The 26982-nt window shown below is 49.7% G+C and overlaps 11 protein-coding genes across 11 annotated transcripts; 4 read left to right on the plus strand and 7 right to left on the minus strand.

Annotated features, from left to right (window-relative positions):
* Window positions 1–468: 468 nt before the first annotated feature.
* N7455_011814 (uncharacterized protein) lies at window positions 469–2256 on the plus strand (the record flags this gene model as incomplete). The annotated part of the gene is made up of 4 exons (XM_040953752.2): window positions 469–723; window positions 775–1030; window positions 1079–1246; window positions 1307–2256. 4 exons carry the CDS (start codon window positions 469–471, stop codon window positions 2254–2256), a joined length of 1629 nt encoding a protein of 542 aa, XP_040815662.2.
* Window positions 2257–2279: 23 nt separating this feature from the next.
* Window positions 2280–4559, plus strand: N7455_011815 (uncharacterized protein; the record flags this gene model as incomplete). Its single annotated transcript, XM_065606763.1, has 1 exon — window positions 2280–4559. One exon carries the CDS (start codon window positions 2280–2282, stop codon window positions 4557–4559), a length of 2280 nt encoding a protein of 759 aa, XP_065459929.1.
* A 1087-nt stretch (window positions 4560–5646) lies between these two features.
* N7455_011816 (NuA4 histone acetyltransferase complex catalytic subunit ESA1) lies at window positions 5647–7582 on the minus strand (the record flags this gene model as incomplete). Its single annotated transcript, XM_040953829.2, has 6 exons — window positions 5647–5805; window positions 5870–7056; window positions 7120–7154; window positions 7218–7282; window positions 7386–7413; window positions 7500–7582. The coding sequence occupies 6 exons, from the start codon at window positions 7580–7582 to the stop codon at window positions 5647–5649; spliced, it is 1557 nt and encodes a 518-aa protein (XP_040815584.1).
* Window positions 7583–8021: 439 nt separating this feature from the next.
* On the minus strand, window positions 8022–9266 carry N7455_011817 (mRNA guanylyltransferase; the record flags this gene model as incomplete). The annotated part of the gene is made up of 1 exon (XM_040953843.1): window positions 8022–9266. One exon carries the CDS (start codon window positions 9264–9266, stop codon window positions 8022–8024), a length of 1245 nt encoding a protein of 414 aa, XP_040815736.1.
* Window positions 9267–10056: 790 nt separating this feature from the next.
* On the minus strand, window positions 10057–11478 carry N7455_011818 (deubiquitination module subunit SGF73; the record flags this gene model as incomplete). Its single annotated transcript, XM_040953985.2, has 4 exons — window positions 10057–10460; window positions 10529–11167; window positions 11223–11336; window positions 11451–11478. The coding sequence occupies 4 exons, from the start codon at window positions 11476–11478 to the stop codon at window positions 10057–10059; spliced, it is 1185 nt and encodes a 394-aa protein (XP_040815660.2).
* A 419-nt stretch (window positions 11479–11897) lies between these two features.
* Window positions 11898–13924, minus strand: N7455_011819 (putative beta-ketoacyl synthase (Cem1); the record flags this gene model as incomplete). Its single annotated transcript, XM_040953802.2, has 7 exons — window positions 11898–12059; window positions 12118–12486; window positions 12545–12898; window positions 12957–13028; window positions 13081–13188; window positions 13261–13427; window positions 13873–13924. The coding sequence occupies 7 exons, from the start codon at window positions 13922–13924 to the stop codon at window positions 11898–11900; spliced, it is 1284 nt and encodes a 427-aa protein (XP_040815646.2).
* Window positions 13925–14084: 160 nt separating this feature from the next.
* On the plus strand, window positions 14085–15513 carry N7455_011820 (agmatinase; the record flags this gene model as incomplete). Its single annotated transcript, XM_040953911.2, has 3 exons — window positions 14085–14281; window positions 14354–14480; window positions 14543–15513. Exons 1-3 carry the CDS (start codon window positions 14153–14155, stop codon window positions 15511–15513), a joined length of 1227 nt encoding a protein of 408 aa, XP_040815682.1. The 5' UTR covers window positions 14085–14152.
* Window positions 15514–16821: 1308 nt separating this feature from the next.
* cdc42 (Rho family GTPase CDC42) lies at window positions 16822–17668 on the minus strand (the record flags this gene model as incomplete). The annotated part of the gene is made up of 4 exons (XM_040953947.1): window positions 16822–16884; window positions 16967–17345; window positions 17445–17564; window positions 17649–17668. 4 exons carry the CDS (start codon window positions 17666–17668, stop codon window positions 16822–16824), a joined length of 582 nt encoding a protein of 193 aa, XP_040815788.1.
* A 2242-nt stretch (window positions 17669–19910) lies between these two features.
* On the minus strand, window positions 19911–21977 carry mirC (siderochrome-iron transporter MirC; the record flags this gene model as incomplete). The annotated part of the gene is made up of 5 exons (XM_040953771.2): window positions 19911–20006; window positions 20057–20718; window positions 20772–21506; window positions 21569–21699; window positions 21757–21977. 5 exons carry the CDS (start codon window positions 21975–21977, stop codon window positions 19911–19913), a joined length of 1845 nt encoding a protein of 614 aa, XP_040815695.2.
* A 2178-nt stretch (window positions 21978–24155) lies between these two features.
* Window positions 24156–24746, minus strand: N7455_011823 (uncharacterized protein; the record flags this gene model as incomplete). Its single annotated transcript, XM_040953907.2, has 1 exon — window positions 24156–24746. The coding sequence occupies one exon, from the start codon at window positions 24744–24746 to the stop codon at window positions 24156–24158; it is 591 nt and encodes a 196-aa protein (XP_040815693.2).
* A 579-nt stretch (window positions 24747–25325) lies between these two features.
* Window positions 25326–26903, plus strand: N7455_011824 (glycosyltransferase family 69 protein; the record flags this gene model as incomplete). The annotated part of the gene is made up of 1 exon (XM_040953747.2): window positions 25326–26903. The coding sequence occupies one exon, from the start codon at window positions 25326–25328 to the stop codon at window positions 26901–26903; it is 1578 nt and encodes a 525-aa protein (XP_040815571.2).
* Window positions 26904–26982: the final 79 nt, after the last annotated feature.

Here is a 26982-nt window from a genome sequence, read left to right on the forward strand (position 1 = left end):
AACCGAAAGCAGCGACCCTCAGCTTCAACCCGAGTTGACTCTTGAATCTCGTATCATCCTCCCTATCTTTGTATCATCAACCGTCCTTACGCATACTCCCTCCCTCTTTGCCCTAATCCCATCCTGGGACCTCTTGGGCTGCGGATTTCCCAAGACACACGCGCCTATCGATTCCGCGGTCGTTCGCTCCACATCGAGCCCAACCTCACACGGGCTTTCTCATCAACATCCGAGAGAGTTGGTCGATACTATCGCTGGTTGTGATATCCCATATATTCAGGGTGCAACCAGTCAAGGAACCAGTGCAACTGTGGCGATCCTTGGTATCTGACGATAGGTATGTCTTCTTTGGAATCTGGCATGTTCGATCTGCAACTACCGATTACGTCCCCGGAACTATCTCCCCACTGTCAGGGCACTTGGCTTACATGGTCGCAATTATTGTATGGAACAGAATCAAGTATTGTTATGGCAGAGCAGATCAACCGCGATGTGGTAGATCAGACCCTGTCGGGCGGCGAGCCTTCGCCTTCCGACGTTCCTGCGAGCACCAACGACAATCTATCTGCTGGAGGGGACGCAGGGAAGACCGAACATATCGCAATGACCACTACATCGAACAACTCAAACTTGAATGATCAGCAAAACCATGAGAGAACGAACACTCTTGACTCGCGGGGAGAAAAAGCCGCCGGTGACAAGGACGCTGGAGGCTCGACGACGGTGAGCATCGCTTCTGGACGCGCTCCAAGGCACTTGCTAATATAGACGCAGGATAATTCTAAGCAGGGCGCCGGAGTTGTTGCGACTCGAGTTCTTGAACTTAATGGATTGGCCTCGGCATCGGATGGCGGAGAAGATACAGCATCACAAGGTGGTTCGGAATCGGATGCGAGCCGATCAGATGGCAAGAACCCAACTCACAGTGGTTCAGTCAAAAAATCAGCAGGATTCAAGCCAGTCTCATTTGCCAAGTTTTCGGTAAATAAGGTCCCGGGGGCTCCAGCACCGCCTAAGGTGCCCGAGAAAGGTATGTTCTTTGTTAAACATTTATCATAGTTGGTTCTGACTTGTTTAGCGCCTACCTCTACAACACCACTCGGTACCCCACAGCCAAGCTCTCGACCGCGCTTGGTTGCGAAGACTACACTCGGCATGCGTGATTCGTTTTCGAAGACTGGAGCAGCTGGAGGCAAGCCTGGTGGATCAGGGCCTGATCCAAATCAAGTGTGGAATAAGAACAGACGTATGTATTGGTTATTCTTTTACAGTGGAATCACTTAAACTGACTTTGATATCTGTATAGCTGTTGTGCCCGCTCCTCCGAAGCACTTGACCGACGAAGAACTGAAACAACAATACGGAATTCATATGACTTCTCGTATCCAAGAAGACGGGGCTGTTAGCTCTGAAGCAAAGTGGGCGGATATTGATGACGATGAAGATGATTGGGCCCCTGAGACGATTGAGTGGACAGATGGAACTAAGGTCAATCTTACTCAACCTCACACTGAACCCCCGCCGGCTCCTAGTCATCGGGAGCCCAAAGAGAAAGAGCTACCGCCCGTAGAGCCGAGCATCGTGAAGGAGCCTGTCAAGGTTGCGCCGAAGCCGGCTATATCAATGGGATCCCGGGCTATGGTACTCAAGGTTGGAGCGAACGCTGAACGGCAAGCGAGAACTGCGAGTGCTTCTTCTAACGGTACAAATGACAACGTTCCATCTAGCTCTACAAGCCCAGCACCGCCATCCAAGTCTCCTTGGGCCGCTCTACCTCCTGTCGAAAGAGTGTCTCCGGTGAATGCCCCGGTTCAGCCTCACCAGCAACGCATGCCCGTGAGGTACCCCCAGAGAGATGACGGTCACCATGCCCCAATGGCACCACCCAAGGAGATTGCAGCTGATGATTTCAACCGTGCATGGAAAGATCAGTCAGACTTGCCTCAGCTTTTCAATCCTCGATCTTCCCAGTACGAGCCGGTAGCAGAAACCAGGAGAGGATCCTGGCGTCATGACCAACACCCCCGTGCTCCTGCGGTTTTGCAGAGACCAAACGATCATCCCAGTGGACCGGCAGAGCCATCTGCTGCATTCCAGACGCACAGGTCTAGCCATCAGGATGGCATGGGCTGGGGTGGTCGTCGTCGCACATCATCAAACGTGAGCGGAGGAAGCGGAGGATTTGGCCGTAAGATGTCAGTCGGTCGATTTGATCCCCCCCGAGATATAATGATGCCCGAAGAGGCTCTCAAGTGAACGGCCTAGGTGATTCAGCAATAATGGGTCACGAGCAGCACCATGGCAAAGACGAGACTGCTCCGTCTGGTCCAAATGGTACAGCACGTCCAGCTGTTGAGGTAGTTATGTCTCCTGTGGAAACACAGCCAGCGGTTCCTCAAGCTCCTCAAGTTTCGCAAGAACCTCAGGAGGACCCTGTTGCTCTGCAAGAGCGGATTATGAAAGAGAAACGTCTAGAGGCGCGGCAACGAAGAATCGAACAGGAGGAGAAAGAGGAAGCGGCTAAAAAGGAGAGGATTAGGCAACGTCTCGCCGCAATGGGTCCTGCGCCAGAGAAGAAAGCTCCCGAAACGCGCAACCCCCCCTCTCTTCAACCTCAACCTCAACCCCAACCTCACTCCCACCCTCTTCATCCTCCCCACACCCCTTCCCAAATTCCTATCCAACCCATCCACTCTATTTCTTCACCACCCAAACCTCCTGTTCCAGAACCCAATCGGGAACCAAAACAGTATGGTATGATGAAAGTGCATCATCCCGACTCTGTCAAGAAACTCGTTGGTGCGCATGACCGGACATCTGAGAGCAAACATCTCAACCGACGTGTCTCATCGCCCCACCAAGAACCCCATCGTGACTCTGCACCTTCATCTACCTCACACCTCAAACCTGAACCTCACTCACCTGTCCAAACCAAGGCATCTGATCCAAAACTCGACGAGCACGGTACTCAGTGGCAAGGCAATTTAACTTCTACATCGCCGTGGTCTCATCCTAATATTGCTGTGCCATCTACATCCGCGAAAAATCTGTGGAAACCGTTTGGCAGTGACCGCACTCCAACTCTCGGTAACGGCATCTTCGACCAACCTTTAGGGACTTTTACATCACGTGAAAACCCTCTAGGCCAACTCGGCTTAGATTCATCAAATATGCCTACAGCTCCCAAGTTTTCTACTCCTAAGGAGACAGCTGATTCTCTGCCGTCACCTGAGGCACGTCACCCCTCATTTGAAACCCTCAATCCAATTGGACGCCCCAGCCCAATCGGACCGCCGAGCACACGGAATGCTCGTGCCATCAACGACTGGAATAACTTCCACGAGAACGCCTTGGAGAAAGAATCTCAGAACGCGAAGGAGTTCCTCAAGCGACTTAATGAAAGACAGAAGGGAGCCCCAGCCCCTCCACCTGCGCCCGTGGCTTTCAGTGAGACTTGGAAGAAGACCCGTGCTACTGAAGACGGCAGACGAGTCGTCACCCGGGTCACCGAAAGAGTAGTTAATAACGAGGATGATATCGCGAAGGCCAAGGCGGCCGTCAACCAGCAATCCAACCCTCTCACAACTCTCGATACTCCCATGGACAGTCTCAACGTGTCTGACATCGGCGTTCGTCCAGCTGGTAACGTTTCTACCAGGAGCTCCCGGTTCTTCCCCCCGGCATCTGAACAGTCGAAGCGCCAGGTCGCTGAGAAGGAGCGCAGCAGTCCTTCGCCTCCTCCCCCCGAGGAAGTTAGCCACCCTGCCTATTACGGAGACGCGAAGCGACCCCACGTTAATCTTCCGGCCCCTAAGCCTCCCAAGCCCGTTGTTAAGCTGCCCCCAAAGGCCATTGGTGCCCCGGCGCCCCCGCCAACATTTGCATCTATGGCAGCTGCGCCACCGCGTAACGTGGTGCCTCCTTCTTCCTCAGCACTGTCGTGGCAGGATAAGATCAATGGACTTTTCGGCAAGACCACCCCTACGCAGAAGAAGAGTGTCTTAGCTGTGACATCAGCTACCAAGGAACCTCTTCCTGTCCATGCTACTGCCGTATCTGTTTCTATTCCCCAGACCAAGATTAGCTCACAGGCTGGCGATGGCGATTTCGCCGTTCGACAAGTCAATGAACAGGATGAGATGTTTGAAGACCGCGAACCAGGCTCGCTGCCTGCCGTTCGTGTGCCGAATATGGCGCCCCAGAATGCTTGGAGCGCAACTCGTCCGTCAGAGCGAACCCGTGGAAAGAACTTCAAGCCGGTCCAAGCGCAGACCATTCAGCCGTTCCTGGTTGGTCACAATGATCGGGACAATCATGGGAATACTCGCGCGTCGGTTCTACTCCCAGGCGGCTCTGAGCCCAAAGCTGTGCTCATCCAACGCAAGTCTGGCCCGCCTCGAGGCCGCAATTCTAACGCCAACCTCCGACCCCGCAAGGGAATCAACAAGTCTGGCGAAATTTCTGGTAATGGCAACAAGAAGCCTACCTCTAACACCGTCCCACGGCAGCAACCCCGTCAGCGGTCGGGCTGGAGCCCAGAACCGCCCACTTCTCGTTAAGAAGTTTCGGTCTTGCAATCAAATGGTTTATCTTGAAGCGTTTCCGGCATCTTCTTTCTGGTTCATATTGTCTCGGAGGCGAGAACCTGGGGGTCATTCTCGCCAACTCCTAATCAACATTTGTTTTCGACTCTTGTTGCCGCCCACCCCGTTACTCTTTTCTGGAGCCGGGCCCACAATTCAGATCCTTCCTCTACCCCCCTTCACGCATTTGCGTTTCTCATGTACTTGTGATTTTCGATTTCTCGCATATTGTGTCCCCTCCCCCGACGCATTCAGGACTGCGGCCTTTCTTTTGGCTTTCTATGTGTGGATGACCATCGTCTGCCGATTAAACGTCCTGTTTGCGCGATCATTTCCCGAGTGGTGCATGCTTGTTCCGACCTAGCAGTATCACATTGCCCCATGTTGCCGAGTATTCAGCAAATCCGCACCGATACTTACGAAGAGAATTCCATTGTTACACAATTCCATGTTCTTTGACCAGTGTAGATGTAGTCTCCAGCTCTTAACATAGGTAAAGAAGCCTGTCTTGCTGCAGTGTGCCTTCATCCCCCGAATCAGTATTCCCCGTCAATGTACTACTTCCACAGAGTGCTCAATGAGAATTTCTTAGGACATCAGAATCGCTAGGCACGTACATCTTGGCCCTGGGAGCTCTCTTGTTCCCGGGAGCTTTGACCAGGTTTGTCAGGGATATACATTGTGCAGCAAGAATGGAGAATATGATCTTGACGATTTGATATTCGAGTAATGAAAGGCTTTTAATTAAGAAAAAACTTAGAATAAGTAGAAGAGAGTCAAATAATTTACACAAATGATAGGTATCAACCGAGGAAAGCCCTTCTAAGGCCCAAGAAAAAAAACGCCTTGTCTCTCGAATACGCCGCCCAGATCAACCGCAATGTCAAAACAACCGAGTCAACAGGCATGGTGGCATCTGTGATACCACACGTCCGAAGATGAACTTCGTTTCAACGTCCATAACGCCCCAAAACCAAGCCCGAATATCCATTAGATAACCACGCATATTTAAATCAGCTCGCAGGAAATTTAACAAAAGGAAAGTAAGCACAAAAATCCCCTCTCACCAGTTCCAGGTCCGGCTGGAAGCAGCGAAGACAGGAGGCTTCCACTGAAGACGGGCAGGGTCGATTTTGCGCGCGCCCTTGATCTCCTCCTTCTTGAGACGCTTTTCGTGTTCTTCCACGACGTGATCCGTGAGTACAATGACCCAATTACCCTTCTGCAAAGAGAGTTAGCAAATCTATGTGCTGTAGTTTAGTAAACACGTGGAAAATCAAACTTACGTGGTATCGGAGCATGTTGAATACAACCAGAGTCTCGTGAACATCCTTCTCAGTCATGGAAGTGAGCACCGCAAGCTCGTTCTCACTTATAGCTTCTCGGTTTGGCTCGATCAGTAACTCAACTAGCGTCTCGCGCCAGTACTGTCGATAACCAAGTAGACCCAGATCACTGAGTGGCTTCTCAGGGGAGCCGAGCTTGCCTTCGCGCTTGCTAAGCTCGTAACTGAACGAGATGAGCAGACGACCGAAGCCGCGGCGCTGGTATTGTGGCAAAGTCATAATACACGCCAAGTTATACCCTTCAGCAGAATCCTTCTCCTTGGAGAAGTAGCCGACGAAGTGGCAACCTGTCTCATCGCGCGTGGTCATGCAGTAGAACAGGAACGGGTCGACATCGTAGTAAAGTGTCTTGTGGTCGAGGAAGAGCTTACTCAGGAGACACAGATTCCGGCACCAGGTACGCTGGCGACGGCCATCGACTTCAAAGAAGGAGATATAGTCGTCGCGGTAGATCTCATTACCAGGTGGGTGGGTCAACGTGCATTTTGCGCGATGACGCTCGAATGCACGCTTATTGTCGAAGTAGCTGAGGCAAAACTCGTCGATGTAGACAAGGTCGACGTCCGAGAAGGAATCCGGGTACGGTGAGAAGTACCACGGCTCGACGTCGTACTTGCCCATCTGGAGACGGGTCAAGTTTCGCACGCGATGGATCTCCGTCGGGTTCTGTGTCATACTACCACCTGTGCGGAGTCGCTCGATTTCCTCCCCGCGTGTTATAACCTCGCCCGTTGCCGTTTGGACTTGATCTTCTTTTACTGATTTGCTTTCCGCTGCAGCATCTGCCATCTCGAAGTCTTCTGACTCAGTGGCCTTTGGCGTGCCGACTGTGGACACAGCCTCAGATGGGAACAACGAGGTGTCTCCCCCAGGTGTATCAACACCGAGGTTTTCTTTCCCTCCAGCCTTCGAGGGCCGTGATATCTTGCCGACATTCACGTTCTTGCCAGACAATATGTCGGGTGTTTGTGACAAGTCGCGGCTGTCAGCCCGGGCACGCTTATTCGCACCCACATTCTTGCTAGGCGCTGCTTTGCTGGCAGCAGCGGTCTTCTTCTTATCAGCCTTGTCTGGCTGGGGCCATTCAACTTCTTGAGAGAGATCGATGCGAGCAGCCGCAACCCATTCTAGAAAGAGAAGTCAGAGAAAATTCAACGCGAGTCAGTGCACTTGCTGGAGTGGGAACTTACCATCAAGACGCTTGTTGAAATCGACATAGTGTACGCTGGGATCTATATCAGTACCAATTCAAAAAGCACATACATGATATCAACAGAGGCAAACTTACTAAAAGGAAGGGCCATCCTTCCGCTGTCGAATGGACAGAATTTCAGCTTTTCGCAGTTCTCCGTCCTATATAGAATAGTCAGTATCAAAGCCTAAGTTGGAGGATGGCCACTCTGATTGATAATCACGTGACACGATCACCAAAATCTGCGACACGGTCAAAACGAACCTTCTGCACCATGGCCTTCACACCGATTCTATGAGGCTAGTTAGCATTTGCGACCGATAAAAGTAGACATAAAAACCCCAAGGCTAATTATTCCAGGCATAAATAGCGACATACCTGATGGTGTTGAGTGTGGCGAACCCTTTGTCAACGGGGTCGGGCGTCCCCGTCGTCTCCCCGTGGGAATCTCGGACGCCCATCTTGTTGGACTGGCAGTAGGGACTGAAGCAATATCAGAGATGGGAATGATGGAATCGAGCAGATACCGTGGTCATTTGATGATGGGGGAAATGATGCGGGAAAGGGAGCAAACTGGGAGGTTGTTATGTAAGCTGTTCCGCATCGGGCATTCCGAATCTATACAGGACTTGCTATACAAATATTTTTGCTGAAGATTTAAGTAGATTACGAGAGAGAGGGAGTAAATATTTTTCATTGCTTGATCCAATCCAAATGATAATGCCATAAACACCGTCTCCTGTTTTCGGGATTTGCATCCCCTTCCATGTTGCCATGCCATGATCTTGTAGATAAAATACAAAGCCCAAACCAACGCCAAGCGCCTTGCAATGAATCGGAGATGAAGAGAAGCCGAGAAAGAAGTCATATGTAACCAGAAGGCTACACACCTCTTTCTCATCACCCTTCAAATTTCCGTTTGACACCATTCGGATTCGCCGACGGTGGCATAGCCTGGGCTCTCCGTTTTTTCTCCTCATCCCCGGCAGCCATGTTTTGCTGACGCTGCTTCCAAGCTGTTTTGATAACGGGAGCAAGACGGATGAGATCGTCTTCAGTGACCCGGTCCTCGATACTCTCAAGAACCTTTTCAACAGTGGAGATGTGGTTTGCATCGTTCTTGTCATCACGAATACGATAGAAGCGCCAGCGTCCTTCCGTATCTTTGGCACACTCAACAATAGTATCATCAAGAGGAATGCGCATGGCTTTGAGATCTTCCCATTCCTTCGGCTCAAGGAACATCTCTCCAAAAAGACGGTACTCGCCAGCACTGAGCATGACGAACAGGTGGCAGGTCGGGATAGCGTCGTAGTCCACGTAGGGTTGGGTGATACCCTCAGCCTCATCCTCGGTATCTGGCTCGAGCGTGGGAAACTCGAGGCGCATGCGGAAATCAACGGTGTTCTCTTGGGGTGGCTTCCATTTGAGAATGTGCTCGTCGGTGCCGATGCGGTACGGAGTACTGCGGCAAGTGAAGATGAGACCATCGTTGCCGTGGATGCGCTTGACCTTGGGGATAATTTCGCGGAACATCATCTCGATACCGTAACTGAATTGTGTGGATTTGTCCTCGACTGCGAAGGGGCGGTGGTTTTTCTCCTCCGGGAATTTGCGGTACATGGCGTTGTATGGCCTGAGCACCTTTTCCTTGAAGTACGCCAGCCGCTTGTCCAGGGTACGATGCATCAAGCTTTGTCCATCCAGCACCAGACAGTCAAAGACCAGATATTTCAACTGCGTGGTCCCATCCTCGTAGGTGTCGTTGACAAGCTCGCCGTCAACCAGGGTGTCGACGTGGTATCCCTGGAAACTTTCGTCGTTCGGTAGGGGGAAGTGTAGGCCGGGTACATAACGGTAGTCGTTCTTGCGATCGATCAGATAGTGAATCTCTGGCATGTCTGAGTCGGGATCTCCGCGCGCAAAGTACATCAAGCAGCGGATGCCGTCGGTCTTTTCGCAGACAAAGTAGTCCTCCCGTTGCAGCTCGCCGAGGTGTCGCGACGAGAAGCTGACCGGTTGTGCTCCAGGGAAGTTGAGATTGTTGCGCCCGAGGAGTTTGGCGACTTCGCGGCGAAACTGATCAGCTAGATCATGCTCGGCTTTGATGCCTATCGCGTCTAGATCGGGGACAGCGTGGCCCATTGTGAAGGATCGAAGGTTCAGAGGGGTGGGACTAATGGTATAAGAAACTCAAGAATGAGTTTGAAAGGTTCAGACTTCCCTCAAGAGGTGAGAGGGGGGTTGAGTTGCGGTCAATAAGACTCGGAGAGCTTGGTGGAGTGATAGCGAATGCGAAGGGCGCTCGCCCGCAATCGCGACAATATAAACCAGATGCTTTTCAGCTGCAGGTGGCTTTGAAGTGAATGAATAAAGAAGCTCACCCAAGGGTTATATTAGTATGGCTCGCTTTGCTCATGCTGTTAGGTTTCAAAGACAATGCATGATCGGCGAACGGAATGGCCTAAGAGATGTCCTGATGCCTCAGGCACATATCACGTAATCTGAATAGCTTCACTGCCTGGGGTATAGAGCTAGGTGATCCTACATAGCGCATTCATTAGAATGTCCTAGATGACTACATATAGTATGTATGCTTACAGACATACCAGACAGAACTCAATAAAGTGGAAAGTATTCAATTGCAACTGCTCTCGAAACTTCAAATATACATATCACGCCAGCCGGGGTATCATATCGTGACCTTTCAAAGCAGACAGAACCAGCCTGTACCCATGGCCTATCCAGGGAAATCGAAGAACGAAAAAGATGCGAAGAAATCGAAGAAGAATGGTGCGATGGTCAGTAGTCCTGCACCCATGAACGCCAACATCCAGTATCCAGTACAGGCAGTTAAAGCTCAAACCCAACCATAAACGAAAAGAGAGTCGTCATAAATCATCGCCTGATATGCGGAAGTCGACCGAGATGTCAATCAAGAGGCCCCAGTGACCGGAGTTTTGCGGTTACCGGAAATAGAGGATCTCTTGCCTGCGTCCATTCCACCAGCGGAGACATCAGCCTCTCCATTGGCGTCAACAGACGAGGAGTCCAAATCAGCTGCGACAGTCGAGAAAAGAATCCCACCAAAAAGGGGTTGGCTGTCGTCGTTGGAGAAAAGTCCACCGCCGTTCCGAACTCCCATGGCATGAGACATCTGCTCCTTGATGCGGACATATCGGTACTTCGACTTGGTGGTGATGATGGGGTGACGAACGAGGGGTTGGGGTGCAGAACGGGCAATGGCGGCCATGACGGCATCTCTTTCTTCGTCTGAGTCAATAGGACCGGTGTTCTCGATATCTTCCTGGAGAGGAGCGTTGGCATCGATAGCAGCCTCTGTAGTTCGAACGGGTTAGTCATCTCGTGATCTATACGGAGCATAAACAAGATAATAGTGAACTTACTCTGCTGGCGAGCCTGGTTCTTCTTCTGATACTGCTGGAGAAGCATATCATACGGCAGTGTCCGGCCAGGAACCGAGCGCTTAGCACCCATCGAATGGCTCTTGCAGGTCAGGGAACGCGCGCACTGCGCGCCGTTGGGGAGAGTAACACCACACTGTTTTTCCACATCGACAGGACCCTTCGGCTTGGCCGTCTTTTGTTTGGGCTCGTCCTTCTTCTTCTTTTTCTTTGACTCCTTGCTGTCGTCCTCGTCAGCCTTGCGCTTTTTGCCCTTCTTGTTGCCATCCTCGGTGCCCTTAGTAGCGCTCTTCTTGGCGCTCTTCTGGCCCATGTTGTGAGTTTCTCCGTCGGCCTTGTCGGGGCCGTCGTCGTCTCTATCATCGCCGGCCTTCAGGCGATTGGCCGCATCGCGGGCTTCCTTCTTCTTGCGCGCCTTCTCCTGCTTAGCCTTCAAGCAGCCGCGGACATGATCCGCTGCGGTTTGCTTGAGAGTGGGTCGTTTGCAATGCTTGCAGATTACGGTTTCGAGGAGGTCATCTTCACGCGGCTTGCCGGTCGGGAACACGGAGACGACTTTGCTGTCGAGGGTGGGGAGGGGAGATGCGGTAGGGGAGGTATCGATGGGGCCATCTTTGGCCTCTGTGTGTTTGTTAGTATCTTCAATGCCTGTGGAAGCATGTCCAAGGAGCTGTACCATCTGCCTTTTTCTTGGTGGACGCCTTGGATGTCTTCTTCACCTTGATCTTGCCGGGTTTGGTATCCTTGTCCGTGAAGGTGTACCCGGATGCATCAACCAGACTTCCCCGTCCTGTCAACAAACATAGAATTAGCTCAGACCATTCATAGATTTTAGATGCGCCGAGCTTGATGTCAAAATATTCCAGGTGTTTTGCGCTTTTGACAGGAGCCAGGTATTGCGTACCTTGACCGGGGTCACCATTATTCGCCATGGTGAGCGCAAACTGAGAGAGTACCGAGAGACAGAACGCTTTCTTGTCACTCGGAAAGCCTTTGAAATGGCGTGGGGGTTGGTTATCAAGGAATGAATTCGGTCTCCGGAGTCAAGGTCGGGCTGGGGCTCCGCATTAGGATCGGTCACGTGCCATCTATTGATCTATTGAATAAGCATTTTGGCCTCTATTATGCTTTGGGCATAACATTTTCAGTTTAGTGTTGAGAATGGCCAATGGGTGGGAGTATTGATGTCCTTTCAACCTATATCTTAATATAGTACATTGTTGGTCAATGAGATCAATCAGGCAGCGATTGTTTTGGGCAAATCAGTACATGCCAAGCTTCTGGCCCTAAAAATACATAGCTATGTTGTAGCTGAAACATAAATATTGTACATCGTATGCTAGAAACAAGATTATGAATACTGTGCAAAGCAAAGGCTACTGTTTGTACCACCGAAGCCAAAGCTATTTGTCAAGACAACATCAATCTGTCGTGACTGGGGATCTTTTGGCGCATAGTTGCAATCAAACCCATCAGCCAAGCGGTCTAGGTTGATAGTAGGTGGCATGGTATTCTGTTCTTTGTTAGTACAAACTCTAGGACAGTATGTGCAGTGCACAGCTGCAACTCACCTCGTGGATTGCAAGTACACTGATCAAAGCTTCTATAGCACCAGCACCACCAAGCAGATGACCGAGGGCACCCTTTGTGCTGCTAACGTTCACATCAGCAGCCTTATCTTTGCCATCAGGGCCAAGTAGAAGTGCTTTTATAGCAGCGTTCTCAGCAGCGTCGCCAACAATGGTCGAAGTTGCATGTGCATTGACATAGTCAACTGCAGCAGGGCGTAACTGAGCCTGCTTAAGCGCCTTTTTCATAGCCATAAACGCGCCTTCGCCATTTTCCTTAGGCGAGGTCATATGGTATGCATCGCTGGAGCAGCCATATCCTTTGAGTTCTGCATAGATCCGCGCCCCTCTCGCGAGGGCATGTTCTAGCTCCTATATTTGAGACATCAGTATCGAGTAGCAGTATGTGCACAAAAGGCAGGAGACATACCTCTAGAATCATCACAGCTGCGCCTTCGCCAACCACAAAGCCTGCACGGTCGGCATCGAACGGGCGCGACGCTTTCTCTGGAGTGTCATTGAATCCTGTCGATAGACTTCTTGCACGCCCAAAGCCACCAATGGCCAAAGGATGGATACATGACTCGGCACCACCGGCGACCATCACATCAGCATCACCGCAGGCAATGAACCGGGCTGCATCGCCAATGGAATGGGCACCAGTCGTGCAAGCTGTCGTTGCGGAATGGCTCGGACCCATGAACCCATACTTCATAGATATATGGCCAGCGCCGAGGTTGATCAGCAGCTTTGGCACGAACAGCGGATTGACCTTCTTGTAGCCCTGTGAAACAAGTTAGTTGTAGGTTTCCCCAAGTCCATGTACGATGGAAGAACATTACCCCCTTATCGTAGGCAATAACTGTGTTGTAGATCTCATCAAAATTGCCAATGCCTGACCCTAGGCAGACTCCCTATCAAGATGGTTAGTATAGCCGTCAAACAAGCACATATCCCCACACATACCGTCGCCTCCCTATGCTCAAAAGGCTCGGGTTTCCACTCTGCATCTTGAAGCGCCTCTTCTGTCGCCGCCATGGCATATTGCGCAAACGTGGCCATCTTCCGCTCCTCCTATCCACCCAAATTATCAGCATTGCAAACATAAAACAAATCAAAAATTGAAGTTAGTTGAAAAAGACGTACAACTCGATTCAACCATTCTGAGGCAGTCCACCCCCCATTCTTGCGACTGCCCTCTGGCACAACAGCAGCCACCTGACAGGGCTGCTCAGCATAGCGCTCATCGCGATCTTTTACATTAACAATGCCACAATGGCCATCTAGCAGACGTTTCCATGTACGCCGAACGCCTGCAACCAAGCACAGTGTTAGTCACAGTAGCATTCACAGATACCAAACAAAGTACAATCAAGCACGTAAAGTGAAACCCAGTATACAGCGGGTACTGTCTCTTATCGTCAAGTGTCCCGCACTGGTCTGTATGCCCTCCGTCATTGGCTGTCACAACCTTCCCCTTCCGGAACGAGAAGTGGGGAATGTAGAGGGAGCTCGAGAGCCCAGAGCCCAGAGCCCAGAGTCCGGGGATATCGGATATCACGCATAGACTCCCGGACAATCAGACATGGGTAGAGCACACTCGCAGGGATTTGCTTGGCTGACAGATGGAATTGTGGAATTGCGTAATTGCATGCATTGTACCCGATAACATGTCCAGATGAGCTCCAAGAACGACCTTGGAGCTATGAATGCTAACAGAACAACAAGAACAACCAAAAAATAAAGAAAGTAACTCACCTACACCTAGCGGTGTCACCGCTCCAAGACCGGTTACAACAACTCGCCGCATTGCATTGTAGCTTTGTATCAAAGCTGAGGAGTTGTCAAAAGAAAGAAAACCGAAAAGCGGGCCACAGCCAAGAAGGGAAAGTCTGCACGATCGGGGACCCTATCTGTTCGTCTTTCCCTTTACAACACTACTGCTTCAGGAAACTTGACGAGACAAGAGACATGTAGAAAAAACAATAAATATCTTCATTTCAAACTTTTCCTTTTTACTTCCCAAATAACTTCAGCCATGCCTGCTTGGAAAACCTTCCTTACACTGGCCTTGGCCGGTTCTGCGGCCTCTTGCGCGCACCACGATAACGGCGAGGTAGTCCCCGAACATGAGCGGGCGGAATTACTCAAGAAGTGGGATCAGGAGGTATGATAATACTGCAGTACTGCAATATGCAAGAAATGAGATTCGAACAATTACTAACATATAACTATCCAGTGGTCCTTCTCTGGCATTGCCAGCTTTGCCCACCTGAAGCCCGTCAAGTGTCTTATCGAGCCCGATGAGCACTACGACATCGCCATCATTGGCGCACCGTTCGATACAGCCGTCAGCTACCGACCAGGTACGAAAGCAATCCCCATCCAAATGCCAGTCAAAACGCAATACTAACAAAACCCCTCACAGGAGCCCGCTTTGGACCCCGCGCAATCCGCGCCGCCAGCGCGCGCCAGATGGCCCCAACAAGCTACAACACGCGCGCCGGACTAAACCCCTACCAATCATGGGCTAAGATCACGGACTGCGGCGACATCCCCATTACCCCCTTCGACAACGGGCTAGCCGAGCGCCAGATGTACGAAGCCTTCCTTGAGCTTGGCTCACGCAGCATCGTGAACAAAGCACCCAAGTCGAACGGGATCGGCGCGAAGCACCCGAAGCTCGTAACGCTTGGTGGCGACCACAGTGTTGCATTGCCAGCTCTACGCGCTCTGCACAAGATCTACCAGAAACCCATCACAGTTGTGCACTTCGATGCGCACCTCGACACCTGGAACCCCGTGCGATACAGCGCGTACTGGCAATCGGAGCAGACGCAGTTTAACCACGGTTCATTTTTCCACAAGGCGAGTCGGGAGGGACTTATTTGTAATTCTACTTCTGCGCATGCTGGACTCCGGACTCGTCTTACTGGTGTTGATGCTGGGGATTACACGAACCCGGGTCCTGAGCAGGGATTTATTCGGATTCATGCTGATGATATTGATGAGCTTGGGCCTATGGGTATTGTTGAGACTATTCTTGCTCGTACGGGGATTGATCCCGAGCAGCCTGTTTATCTTTCGGTTGATATTGATGTTTTGGATCCGTCGACCGCGCCGGGAACTGGAACTCCTGAGCCTGGTGGTTGGACTACGCGTGAGTTTATTCGGATTCTGCGTGGACTTGAGAAGTTGAATATTGTGGGTGCGGATATTGTGGAGGTTTCGCCGGCTTATGATAATAAGGGGGAGACTACTGCTCTTGCGGCGGCGCAGGTTGCTTTTGAGATTATTACTAGTCTTGTTAAGTCTGGTGTTGACGAGGAGCTTGGTGGATGGTATGGGTGGATGGAGAAGGAGGGAGCTCAGGAGAAGGAGGGCAAGGATGAGCTTTGAGTTTTTGGATAAGGTCTACGAGATGCATGTGGAATGAAGTGAAGAATGAATGACCATATAATTCCTTGAATGATGTCTTGATGTTTGTAAACTGGAGTGATGTCATGACACAGTCGACCTTAGGCCTAGGTGAACTCAGCCTATGATATCAGAGACTTGGAGCTCAGAAATACAATATCAAAATACTACAAGCTTAGTAACAAATATACTCTCAATCCCAAAATAACTTGATAGAACTGATTGAATTGGAGTCCATTATCTGCGACTGTCTAAGAACCAGAAATAACGTAGCTCTTCAGTGAGACATAACTCGAAAGACTGCAAAAGATCGCAGAAAGAACATGAACGGATATGCTTGTATCGAGAGCGCGCGCATAGAGAGTAATGGCGAAAGTAGATCAGATTGGAACAGGCGAAATCACATAGAGACGGGGGAAAAAAACGAAGAGAAGCCGGATCTGCAAGAGAAGGGTACAGCAAGCTCAATATCATAGTCCGGGTTGTTCGCAAAGCTGGGGGGGTACATAAATAGCACGTGAAAAAGAAAAAGGACAGGGCATAGGGGGATATGGGGGGAGTGATCACAGTGACGGAAACCGTCCACCAGCCAAAAGCCAAAACACGACGCCCTGACGTCCAACGCCGAGAGAGACGGTCAAAGAGGTGAAAGAGCCGGGTGCGGAGAAGGTAATAGGTAGGATGCGGGGAGTGTAGTCGACGCGACAAAAAGGGGAGAAGAAGGTCAAAATTGCTGTCGCTATAGTTCGTGAAGGAGAGGAATGAGGGTGGAGGATCGGGGAAATTGAAAGGTGAGAAGGAGACGAGTACCAATAGTAACTCAAGACCAGGTCGTTGAAGACGGCAGATAGACGCAGCCAGGCGAAGCAAGAAGAAAAGAAGAAGCAGAACCAAAAGACAAGGGACACAGCAAATTAGAGAGGCTAGAGCTCGAACTGGGATATGCGAACAGAAACAAAAATAAGAGAAAAAAGGGGATCAAGAAAAAGCACAGAAGCCATTTTCAACTGGAAAACGTAGATATGGAACGCTTCAGATAGCATCGCTAGCCATAATACAAGACCACACTCCCCCTCCCCTTTTTTTGTCGCTGAATTTGGATATCCCAGAAAACAAAGTCCAGCCAGAAATATTTGCCGCCCAATAGAACGTGAAAGAGTAGAAAAAAGAGAAATAAACAGGTTCATTCCATCGTAGCTTCGAGGCGCGCGTCAACTAGGCATCAACCCAAGTGCAACATATCCGTCGCACTCGGACCAACCTGTTGCGGTAAGTCCGTGAAGGATAAGTTCACAGCAAGCGGCAGCCCCTTGACTTCTTCTTAGGCGCGGGTTCGAGTGCCGCGACAATAGCCTAGAAAGTAGAAAGAATAACGTGTCAGTAGCGGTGTGGAGATATCGGGCAGCAAAAAAAAAAGGTGGAAGATTCGGTGTACCTCATCAAAGACATCCTTGAGCTTATACTGTGTCAGGGCAGAACACTCGACGTATTTAACAGCGCCAAGTTCCTTCGCCATCCGGTCACCGTCTTCCTTGCGGATGGGGGACATCTTCTGACGGGCGAGCTTATCCCGGACTCCAGCATCGTCGCGCAAATCGGTCTGGGTACCGACGATCAGGCAGGGAACACCGGGGCAGTGGTGGTGGACTTCGGGGAACCACTTTTCGCGGACGTTCTCGAATGAGGCAGGTGAGGTGACGGAGAAGCAGACCAAGAACACGTCAGTCTGTGGGTAAGAGAGCGGGCGCAGGCGGTCGTAATCCTCTTGACCGGCGGTATCGAACAGTCCCAGGGTGTAAGGCTCATCGCCGATCCTGAATTTGGAGATCGATCGGTCAGAAGTGTTTCTTTGAGGTTGGACTGACATATAATTTTTTTTCTCGGGGGAGGGGGTTTTTCGGAGGATGACTTACATCACGGTCACGGCGTAGTTGTCAAAGACGGTGGGGACATATTCCGAAGGGAACTTGTTCGTTGTGTATGAGATGAGCAGACAGGTCTTTCCTACTGCACCGTCCCCCACCACGACACATCTGGGTTGGGGTTAGCCATGAGATCTGGAGGGGGGGGGTTTTCGCCTCGGCAAGGAGGGATGAAGCGAAATGGGGATAGCGTACTTGATGGTAGCGACGACCATTTTGAATTAATGAGAAGTATTGATGTAAGAGTGATAGAGAAGAAGAGTGTGGGAGACAAAAAGGGAGGAAGAAGCTGTGGTCTGGATTGAATGGGGCAACCCGCAGAGTATGGAGTCTAGACACGGTGCTAGTCTCGATACACGGTCTGTACAGCTCTTCGCTTGATTAACAGTCTCGATGGTATTTATTAGGAATATTTTAGATATATAAAAGAAATAGATCTTTTTATACTATTTTTTTAAAAACGGAGTACAATTATATATGATCATCATCTCCATGGATTAATATGATCTCTCTTGTGTCATTCATTTACTGCCAAGAGAACGGTATCATTATCTCTCCTCATCTCCTCATCTCTCCCTCGACCTCCCATAAAAAAAAATACTATAAATACTATAAAATACTATAAATACTCTATAATCAACGGCCAACCGCTGTCGGCTAAGCGCTGTGATCTCTAGACTCGAACCTGATCTCTCTATAGGAGGATCACATTCTTAAACTAAAACCCAACATGTCTACCAATCTATCTAGTTACATCCATGGATATGTACTCCGTACGGAAGTACTAAACACCTATTACCCCAATAATACCAAGTATAAGTCTTATAAGATAAGCGTCTAAAATGCCGTCGAGGAACAAAAGGAGAGATTACCGGAGTATTTACCCCCTTTTCTCTTCGAGTCAACTCATTTCTTTCACCCTTTTCCCTTTTCCCGTGACACAGAAAAAAAAAAAAAAGAGAAAAAAAGCAAGTTAATAAAAAAAAGTCCCCAATTTCAATCCCGTTTCACCATTTACGGGTTCCCGGTCTCCCGTCTCCCCTCGGCCCTAAATCTCCCCTTTTGCAACCCGCCGTTTTACGTCTGAGATCTAGGACCTAGTTGGATACCATAATAATCCATAATACTCTCAGTACACTCCGTACACTCCATACACTCCAAATCCAATCCAGAACACTCTAATTCTTACCTACCCCGTTATTCGTAAGTGGCTTGTTCCCGTCAGCCAGATCCAGATCCAATCTCTCCACAACTTTCGCCTTCACAGCGTGGCTGAGGTCATTGCCCAGCTAGGTGACTCACATTACTAACCAAGTATACACAGTGCTGATGGTTGATGGCCGACAGCTGACGGTCTGACTTTATATCCGGATATTGCAGTCTGCGCGTCCTCCATACGGAGTATACATTTACAGTAAGCACATGCACATGCCAGGGGGGCCAAGCAGGGTCAATTCGTATCTCATGTATCCCTAAGCCCTTCCGTTGCGGTATCTGGTATGCATGCATGCATATATATGCAGGTACATGCATGGGTAATATACGTGGTATACGAGCTGAATAAGGACTGGGGTTTGGATAAGGGGAGAGAGGAGGGGGGTTAGTAAAATGAAAAGAAAAAAGGAAAGACAAAATTCAATATTTACAAATCTAGTTGGGTTTTGGAGATTTCAAATAGAGTCAAATTCAAATCCAAATCCAAATCCTTCCCGCATTGACGGATAGGCGGTGGATATAAGGCCGCGATGCGTGAAGTTTGAACTGGACTAGACTGGGATATGAGCTGGTATAAGCAATGCAAAGTACCTTGTCTAGTGTGGAAAACAGGGGCTACTAACTCTATTCCTGACCGTTGCAGGGAAATGAAACCCACTAGGCTGTAACCGTAGGAGAGAAACATGTTACAGCTCGAGGGTCTTAGAGCGGCAAGCCGGCCGGATCGGAATAATCGCTTCGTTTTGGTGGAAGTTTGATGTAAGGTGGGTTGAGCCCGGCAGAGTACGTTGGGTATGGATTATGCTTGACCGGGTTATGGGTTATGGCCCGGAGTCGGTAAGGTTTCATATATTTGTCGACGATACAAAGTACTACGATGTTCAGTGCAGTGTAGTAGGGCAGGTCTTTCTCTACCGCTTGGGTATTCAAATTTTCGGGATTGATACCTATCTAGGTCTATTGAACTGTCACAGTCTTGGAAAGATAGATACATCCAACCCCATGAATACATAAATAATAACGCCGAATGCAGATGATGGACTGGCGCGTCAACCAGTCCGGATGAACAGAATATACCGAGGATGTATTGTACCTTGCTCAAACAACCGAAAACGCCGCTTGATGGTTTGTGTCGAGATGCAATAGAAAAAAAAATTAAGTCATAAAAAAGCCACACAAAAAGGTTCAGTTCGTAAGATCGTAATTGTCGTGCGCGGTGAATGCACACAGGGATACTGGGGTTTATGTTCGTTTGGAGTGTCCGTCAACCAAGTTGGGCTCTGCCTCTCTCTCAACTGGAGCCGGGTCGCTCTGATGTTTGGGGCTACCGTAGCCCATCTATAATGAAGTCAGAAGAGATCACCGGAAAGCACTATTTGGCGACTTACCTTGTCAAGTTTGTAGTTGACCATAAGAAGACTCAACGGAATGAGAGGGAGGGTGGCAATGACAGCCAGCGTCAGCAGCCGGTTCATGGTCTCTTGGTACGCACGGTTGATAGCAATGCGAGTTGGAGATCCCATTGGATACGACAGAGCGGTGGTCAGCTTGCCGAAGATTTCAGCAGCTTGGCCCTTACTTTCCTCGGGAAGGTATTGAAGAAGCTTGTGTGGGATGGCAGAGGACCAAACAGCCCCTGAGATAGCGGCGCCGACTGCACCACCCATTTCCATGGAGGTTAGGAACATCGCAGTGGCTGCTGCGACTTCCTGGTGGCTGGCAGATGCTTGAACGCCCAGTTGGACGGGCACATTGATCAGACCGCCACCGATGCCGACTATGATCTGTGTGCCGAGGACTTGGAAGTGCGAAGCTGATTGTCCTCGACACAGAAGCATCAGGACTAGGCCGGTCATGTACACAACACATCCGATCGTAATATAGATGCGGTATCGTCGGGTATACTTGATAAGAAGTGATACGCTGAATGCGGCAATGGTTGAGGTGAAAGAAAATGTCTGGGTTATGCGGCCCGCAGTGGCGACTTCGTACCCATGTACCACCTGTAGGTAGGAATAGAGATAAGGCTGAACAGAAAAGTAGAAGGCCACTAGTTTAGGTTAGCAACGGCACCTGGGATGTCGAGAGAATTTATCAACTTACTAAAATACCAGAACGCCAATGCACACCCCGCAAGAGCAGTTCTCTGCTTGAGGAGGTGTAAAGATAATAGAGGTTTGGGAGCCAATTTCCGTGAAGACTCCCAGAACGGTAGCAGACACAGGCAAACAACACCAAGCGCGATCATGACCAAAATACTGACATTCTTCCATCCGTTCTTTGCGCTGGCTGCAAGAGTCAAAGGCACCAAAATTAATGTGACGGCAGCAGACAAAAGGCCTAGTCCGCCCACGTCCAAATCGTACCAGGTCCGACGTATGACGCTAACCAAGTTCGTCCGTCTTCTAGTCCGCTTTTTGATCAAATTCAATCTCTGGGCCTTGCGTTGGTTGGAGAGCAGCGTGAGGGCGAGTGGCAGGAAGGATGCAGGCAGGATAATAGCCCACATTCCATAACCCCATCGCCATGAACTAGTGCGCAGCACCGCATCCGCAATGGTCGGTCCGAGCCAGACCGTAACCAAGAATGGGAATTGGGGCAGAAGGGTGAGGAAGGCACGGTTCAGCAAGTCACTACTGTCGGCAATGAAGACTTGTTGGAGGATCTGCAAGCCGGTCGAGCCGGCGGAGTAGAAGATTTGGGCAGAGGCGTAGGTCTGGACGTTGGTGGAGCCGGCCATTTGGATATATCCCAGAATGTATATAAGGATGCTCAAACAGAAAGCCTCGAAGCGACCGAATACGTCGGCGATCTTAGCCATAGGGGGTTTAATGACGGCTAGAGATCGATGAACGATTAGCAGCCGCTCATTGCTTTGAAGCGGGGTAGTAAACTCTCACCATTGACCACATTTTGGATAACGAGGACGGTCGAGATCAACGCATGTTTACTGAATGCACTCGTCGCATATGCAGACAGCGACATCACAGTTTGACCTTCCAGCGATGTGCAGAATGCCATGAGGAATATACTTCGCGCCAAGTCAGCAAGAGTTCAGCAAAAGCACGGGACTGCAAGCCACACGAACCTAACGTAGGCTACCATTAAAGACTTGGTTGTCCAAGTCAGATTGATGGCCTCAATCTTTTGAACTCCCTCCTGCACTTCATCGGGTGTAGACAGTCCACTGGACTGGCCCTCAATCTCGTAGTCTTCCTGCAACAGTTGATCCCTTTCATGCTCCATTCCGGCGTTTTCGTGTTCGATAGTGCCGTAGGACGGTCCTGAGCGTGGATCGAGAAGTGGCATCTCGTGACCGATGCACGGTTACCACGAAGATCGTATACGTTTTGAACGGGAGTATTCTCTAATGGACAGCGTCCATATAAGAATAACCGGTAAGAGAGTTCGGCCTGGGATTGGTAGAAACCATATACAAAAGACGGTGATCTTAAAAGCGGCGATAAAGCGGAAAATAGGTCATCAAAAAAAAAAAAAGAGTTCATGCGACATCAGACGTAAGTAGCGGCAGGCGTATCACATAAAAGGGATGAAAGCCTGCTCTAATAAGTAAGTACTTTCGGCGCTCTTCAGGTAACCCGAGCCAGTCAGGTCCACCGGGAAAAAGAAACGACAACACGAGATGTCAACAGCGAATCAGAGACCGGGTTAGGCCACGACAAGAAGGAAATAAATATGGGGCGCGATATGTAAAAAAAAGGTGAAGCGCGCTTGCCTCGTGGGTCAACCCATGAAGGGCTATTGTAAGTAGTAAGAAGGATCCAGTAGGCAGATATGGGGCAGATTGGCGGATGGGTAGATCCGCCGTGCTTCGGAGGGAGACGCCCAAATGTAAGGGGAAAGCAGACCTTGAAGATTTTAGGTCTGCAAGTCTTGGGTTTTCTGCGCAAAATGACACCAATCCCGATCGTCGGTCGCACTTATGCACGTTGATGGGGTCTGTGGTGGTAGAGAGGTGAGGTGAGAGGCTGAGGTCCGATCTCAGGTCATCTCTTGCATTCCAGGATGATGCACCAAGACAGTTTAAGAAACAGTGTCACAGTCATAACCCAGTCATCATTCTGGGATGTTGGAAATGCCCAGGTGCTTCCCAGTATATATTTTTCCCCGAAAGGTAAAGATGTGTCAAAGAAGAAAATTAAAAAAAAAAATAGAAGGTGGAGTTTCGGGGGACACGGGGATACAAATCAGAGGGGCTACCCGCGGAATACATATGTTCACTTGGTGGCATGAGCTGAGTCTTTGGTACTGCCAAGTCACTTTTACCCTGGTTCACCTCATCAGATAAGATGGAAATTTGATCTTCCTTATTTTTTGATCTTCGGTTCTATGTAATTATTTATGTAATTATGGGAGTTCACTCTTTTCAATTTTTTAATCAAGGGAACTAACTGCATAGCTACATAATATATTAAAAATGTCTCCACTATCTGGCAGCAACATGCATTGCTACCCTGTCAGTTGACTTCGATCTAAGGAAAACCCATCAGATCACTGCCGGAATGACGGACCCGGTCACTTGACCAGGGTTATATCATTTTCCGTTCTCCATTTAATGAACAATATCTGATATCCTTTGTAGTGGAAAGGGGAATTTGGAAAAGGAACGGAAGAACGGAAGCAATGGAAGGAATCTCTAATTTACTTTTTCTCCACTTGTGTCATATTAACACGCGACTGGTGTGACCTCGGCATCCGAAATAGGTCTTGTGCGGCGCATTCACCCGATTGTCGGGATTACACCGCACTAGGTACTCCGTATAATAGGATCAGATAACTCCGGTTAGGAAGGTGTAGGCTTATGGTCTCTAACGGGGGTATAAATCTAGGACAACATTGCATTGATATCAAAATAAGAACATGGACAGAAAGAGGATCCTAAAGTCTACGTATATAGCCACATATAACTAAGTAGAGGTCCTGAAGTACAAGGTAGGTAGACACCCGACACAGTACTTATGTTGTAAGTCCCATCTGATAAAGCTAAACTCACAAGTAATTTAACTAATACGCACAATGTACTAACTAACTAGTTACTTGTAAAGCCTAACATTTGTCCTCATGTGTAAATCAACATTAATTGCTGCGATAATGCACCTAGTAACCACAAGTGCGCCAGCATGGCTAATCATCTATCATGACAAAGATCGAACAATAAATCTGAAAAGTAATCAAATTTATTGGAACCTATTCGCACATCGACTGATCTGCACCATGTCAGTCATCTTTGGCGCAGAGGTGGACCTGAAACTCTGTGGAGCCGTAGTATGTCTGCAGCAAGCCGGTATCTTTATTTCTACCTGAATAGATTGTGAATGTTCTACTGTGCTCCATTGCAATGTATGGTCAAAAGCAGTCTTACTTTTACTTCATTCCAGTTATCCTATTCATCATATATCGTCATTGTTCGCAGTGGCCATCGCCATCTACTTATTGGGGGCATATAACTAACAACATCCCACTAATCTACTCCTCTATAATCAAATGACCAAAATTGACAAGCAACTCCCCACCCTCGTTTGATGGCCGGGCAGCATAGACACCAACCCAGAAGTCCTTCACATTCTCCTCCGCAAAGACCCAAGTGACCTCCCGGATAGGGGACTTCTGCAAACCCTCAACAAGATAGATCCACAGACTATTGTCCTTTTCCTTGACCAACTCAAGAGTTGCTGCACCACCGCGCGAGGGTACCGGAAGCAAGCTCCAGTCCGCCCAGTTGTCTTTGGCGACAACGCTGAGGTGAGGTCTGCCGTGAGTGAGTTCAATACCGCTCTTCACCCACTTCTGACCACCATCGGCGGTATTCAGGACAAGGATTATGCCGCCCTGGTCATAGTTCTTCTCCCAAAGGGCATTGAAGGCGACACGGATCCGCTTGAATGACTTCAGCGACACAGACTTGTACAAGATCGGGGCTGAGAAGCGGGTTGTGGAGGGCGGCTTGGCCCATATATCTGTGGAAGCTGGCGCGTTGATGGTAAACTCTGGGGGAGGACTACCACTGCCTGGGACTTCGGCATCTGAGTTGACGAATTTGAATTGCGATTGCGACATGGTGGGCTGTGGAATGCGGGGAAACAGTATGATCACAGATGAAGTATGTTCAGTCACACGCCGCAGATATTCGAACAAGTGAGTAGATTAAGTGTGGAATTGGGCAGTTCGAAGTAAGTGAACACAGAGACTGAATGGAAAGATAAATGATTTCATCTGGGCGCGAACAGAACTGGCTGTCCACGGGTGCCCCGACTACAGCTACGTCACTACATATCGGAACCTCCATCGGAAAATCACGTTACACATTTGTTTCTACTGGAGTCATCCAAATGATGAGATATACAAGGAGGGTCTCCGTCTAAACCTGTTGTTCGGTGTTTTATCTCCCTATCTACTATCATATTCATTTAAGCCCAGAAATATTTGATCTTCGTGTTGTACATCTATCATATACTTGTTAGTATCACGTGATTATATTGATGATGTAAGGTCTCTATGGGGCCAGCGCGGGCGAAATCACCAAACAGGTTGCTCTTCATTATCACCAATAATGGCTGCAACGGGCCATCTTATTGGATCAATTTGCAGTTGAAGATAGTCCCAAGGGTGTTTGCCTATTTGGTGACACGATCCACCATGACTGCGCGACTACTCCATCCCGATGAATGGGAGCTTGCCTCACGGTCCTCAGTTGACTCGCAGGGGACGTTCAACCTCGACGAGGCCGATTTTGAAGCCCAAGTCCCTTCTTCAACCAAATTTGGCAAACGCCAACTGCCCTGGCTGTCCCGTTTTCTCTCTTCGGCATCAGCAGGTTATCGCCGCCTGAACAATCCTTCCAGACCGGCCCTCGCAGGCACACCACGACCGAGCTGTTCTCGACGTTTCTGTATTCGCCGCTGTTGCTACCTCCCCGTTGTCGCCGGCATCGTCTTTGTACTCGCGCTTTTCACCTCGGTGCTTTTCCCATCATATACCCACCTGCCCGCGCATTACTCTACTCTCCGCAAATCAGTACTCGAAAGCTCATATCCCGGACGAGGCAATCCCCGCCAAGAGAAGGTCTTTATTGCAGCAAGTCTGTATGATGGTGGTGGCAAGCTTGCCCAGGGCCAATGGGGAACACAACTCCTGGAGTTGATTGATTTGCTTGGACCTGATAATGTGTTCCTGAGTATCTACGAGAACGACAGCGGTGAGGAGGGAGAGCGCGCATTGCGCGCGTTAGAGGAGAAAGTGCAGTGCCAGAAATCAATTGTGTCTGAAAAACACCTGGACCTGAAGAGTATGCCGACTGTGACCATTCCCGGTGGATCAAAGCGAATCAAGCGCATCGAATATCTGGCCCAGGCTCGGAACCGAGCACTACAGCCATTGACCGACCACCCGGAGCTGAAATTCGATAAGCTACTATATCTGAACGATATCCTCTTCCACCCCTCCGAGGTCCCTCAGCTCTTATTCTCAACAAACGCCAACGAAGAGGGTGTTGCCCAATACCGTGCAGCCTGCGCTGTAGACTTCGACAACCCCATCAAATTCTACGACACATATGCCACCCGCGATCTTGAAGGTTACAGCATGGGTCTCCCCTTCTACCCCTGGTTCACTACATCCGGCAAAGGCGAGAGCCGAAGCGATGTCCTGGCCGGCAAAGACGCAGTGCGTGTTCGCAGCTGCTGGGGCGGAATGGTGGCATTTGATGCCAAACACTTCCAAAAGGACTCACCGCCGCCTACAACCCCCAACCCAGCTCGTTTCCGCTCCGGACACGATCTCTTCTGGGAGGCGTCCGAATGCTGCCTCATCCACGCGGACATCCAAGACCCGCCAACCAACGTCGACGAGATAACCGATACGGGCATCTACATGAACCCCTTCGTGCGAACTGCTTATGACCACCGCACCCTCTCTTGGCTGGGAATCACCCGCCGCTTCGAGGGGCTGTACGCGTTCCTCCATAACCTTGGAAACCACCTTGTCGGTCTGCCTTGGCACAATCCCCGTCGCACGGAAGTCCCCGGCCAAACTGTGCAGGAGAATGTGTGGGTTCCGAATGCTGCACACGACGGTGGCGGCTCTTTCCAAGTTGTTGATCGAGTTGCGGGCAATGACGGCTTTTGTGGTCGCCGCGGTCTTCAAGTTATTGTTGAAAACCGTAAGCCCGGACAGAAAGGATTCGAGAGTATTCCTGTCCCGCCGATGAAGCTTTAATGTTCTGGAATCAAATACCCACTCTACCCATTCTTGTTATATAGATTTACTTATCCTTTGGTGTCTTTGGTGTATTGAT

Source organism: Penicillium solitum (assembly GCF_028829755.1).
Source record: "Penicillium solitum strain IBT 25940 chromosome Unknown utg000009l_segment0_segment0, whole genome shotgun sequence".
NCBI classification, from domain to species: domain Eukaryota; kingdom Fungi; phylum Ascomycota; class Eurotiomycetes; order Eurotiales; family Aspergillaceae; genus Penicillium; species Penicillium solitum.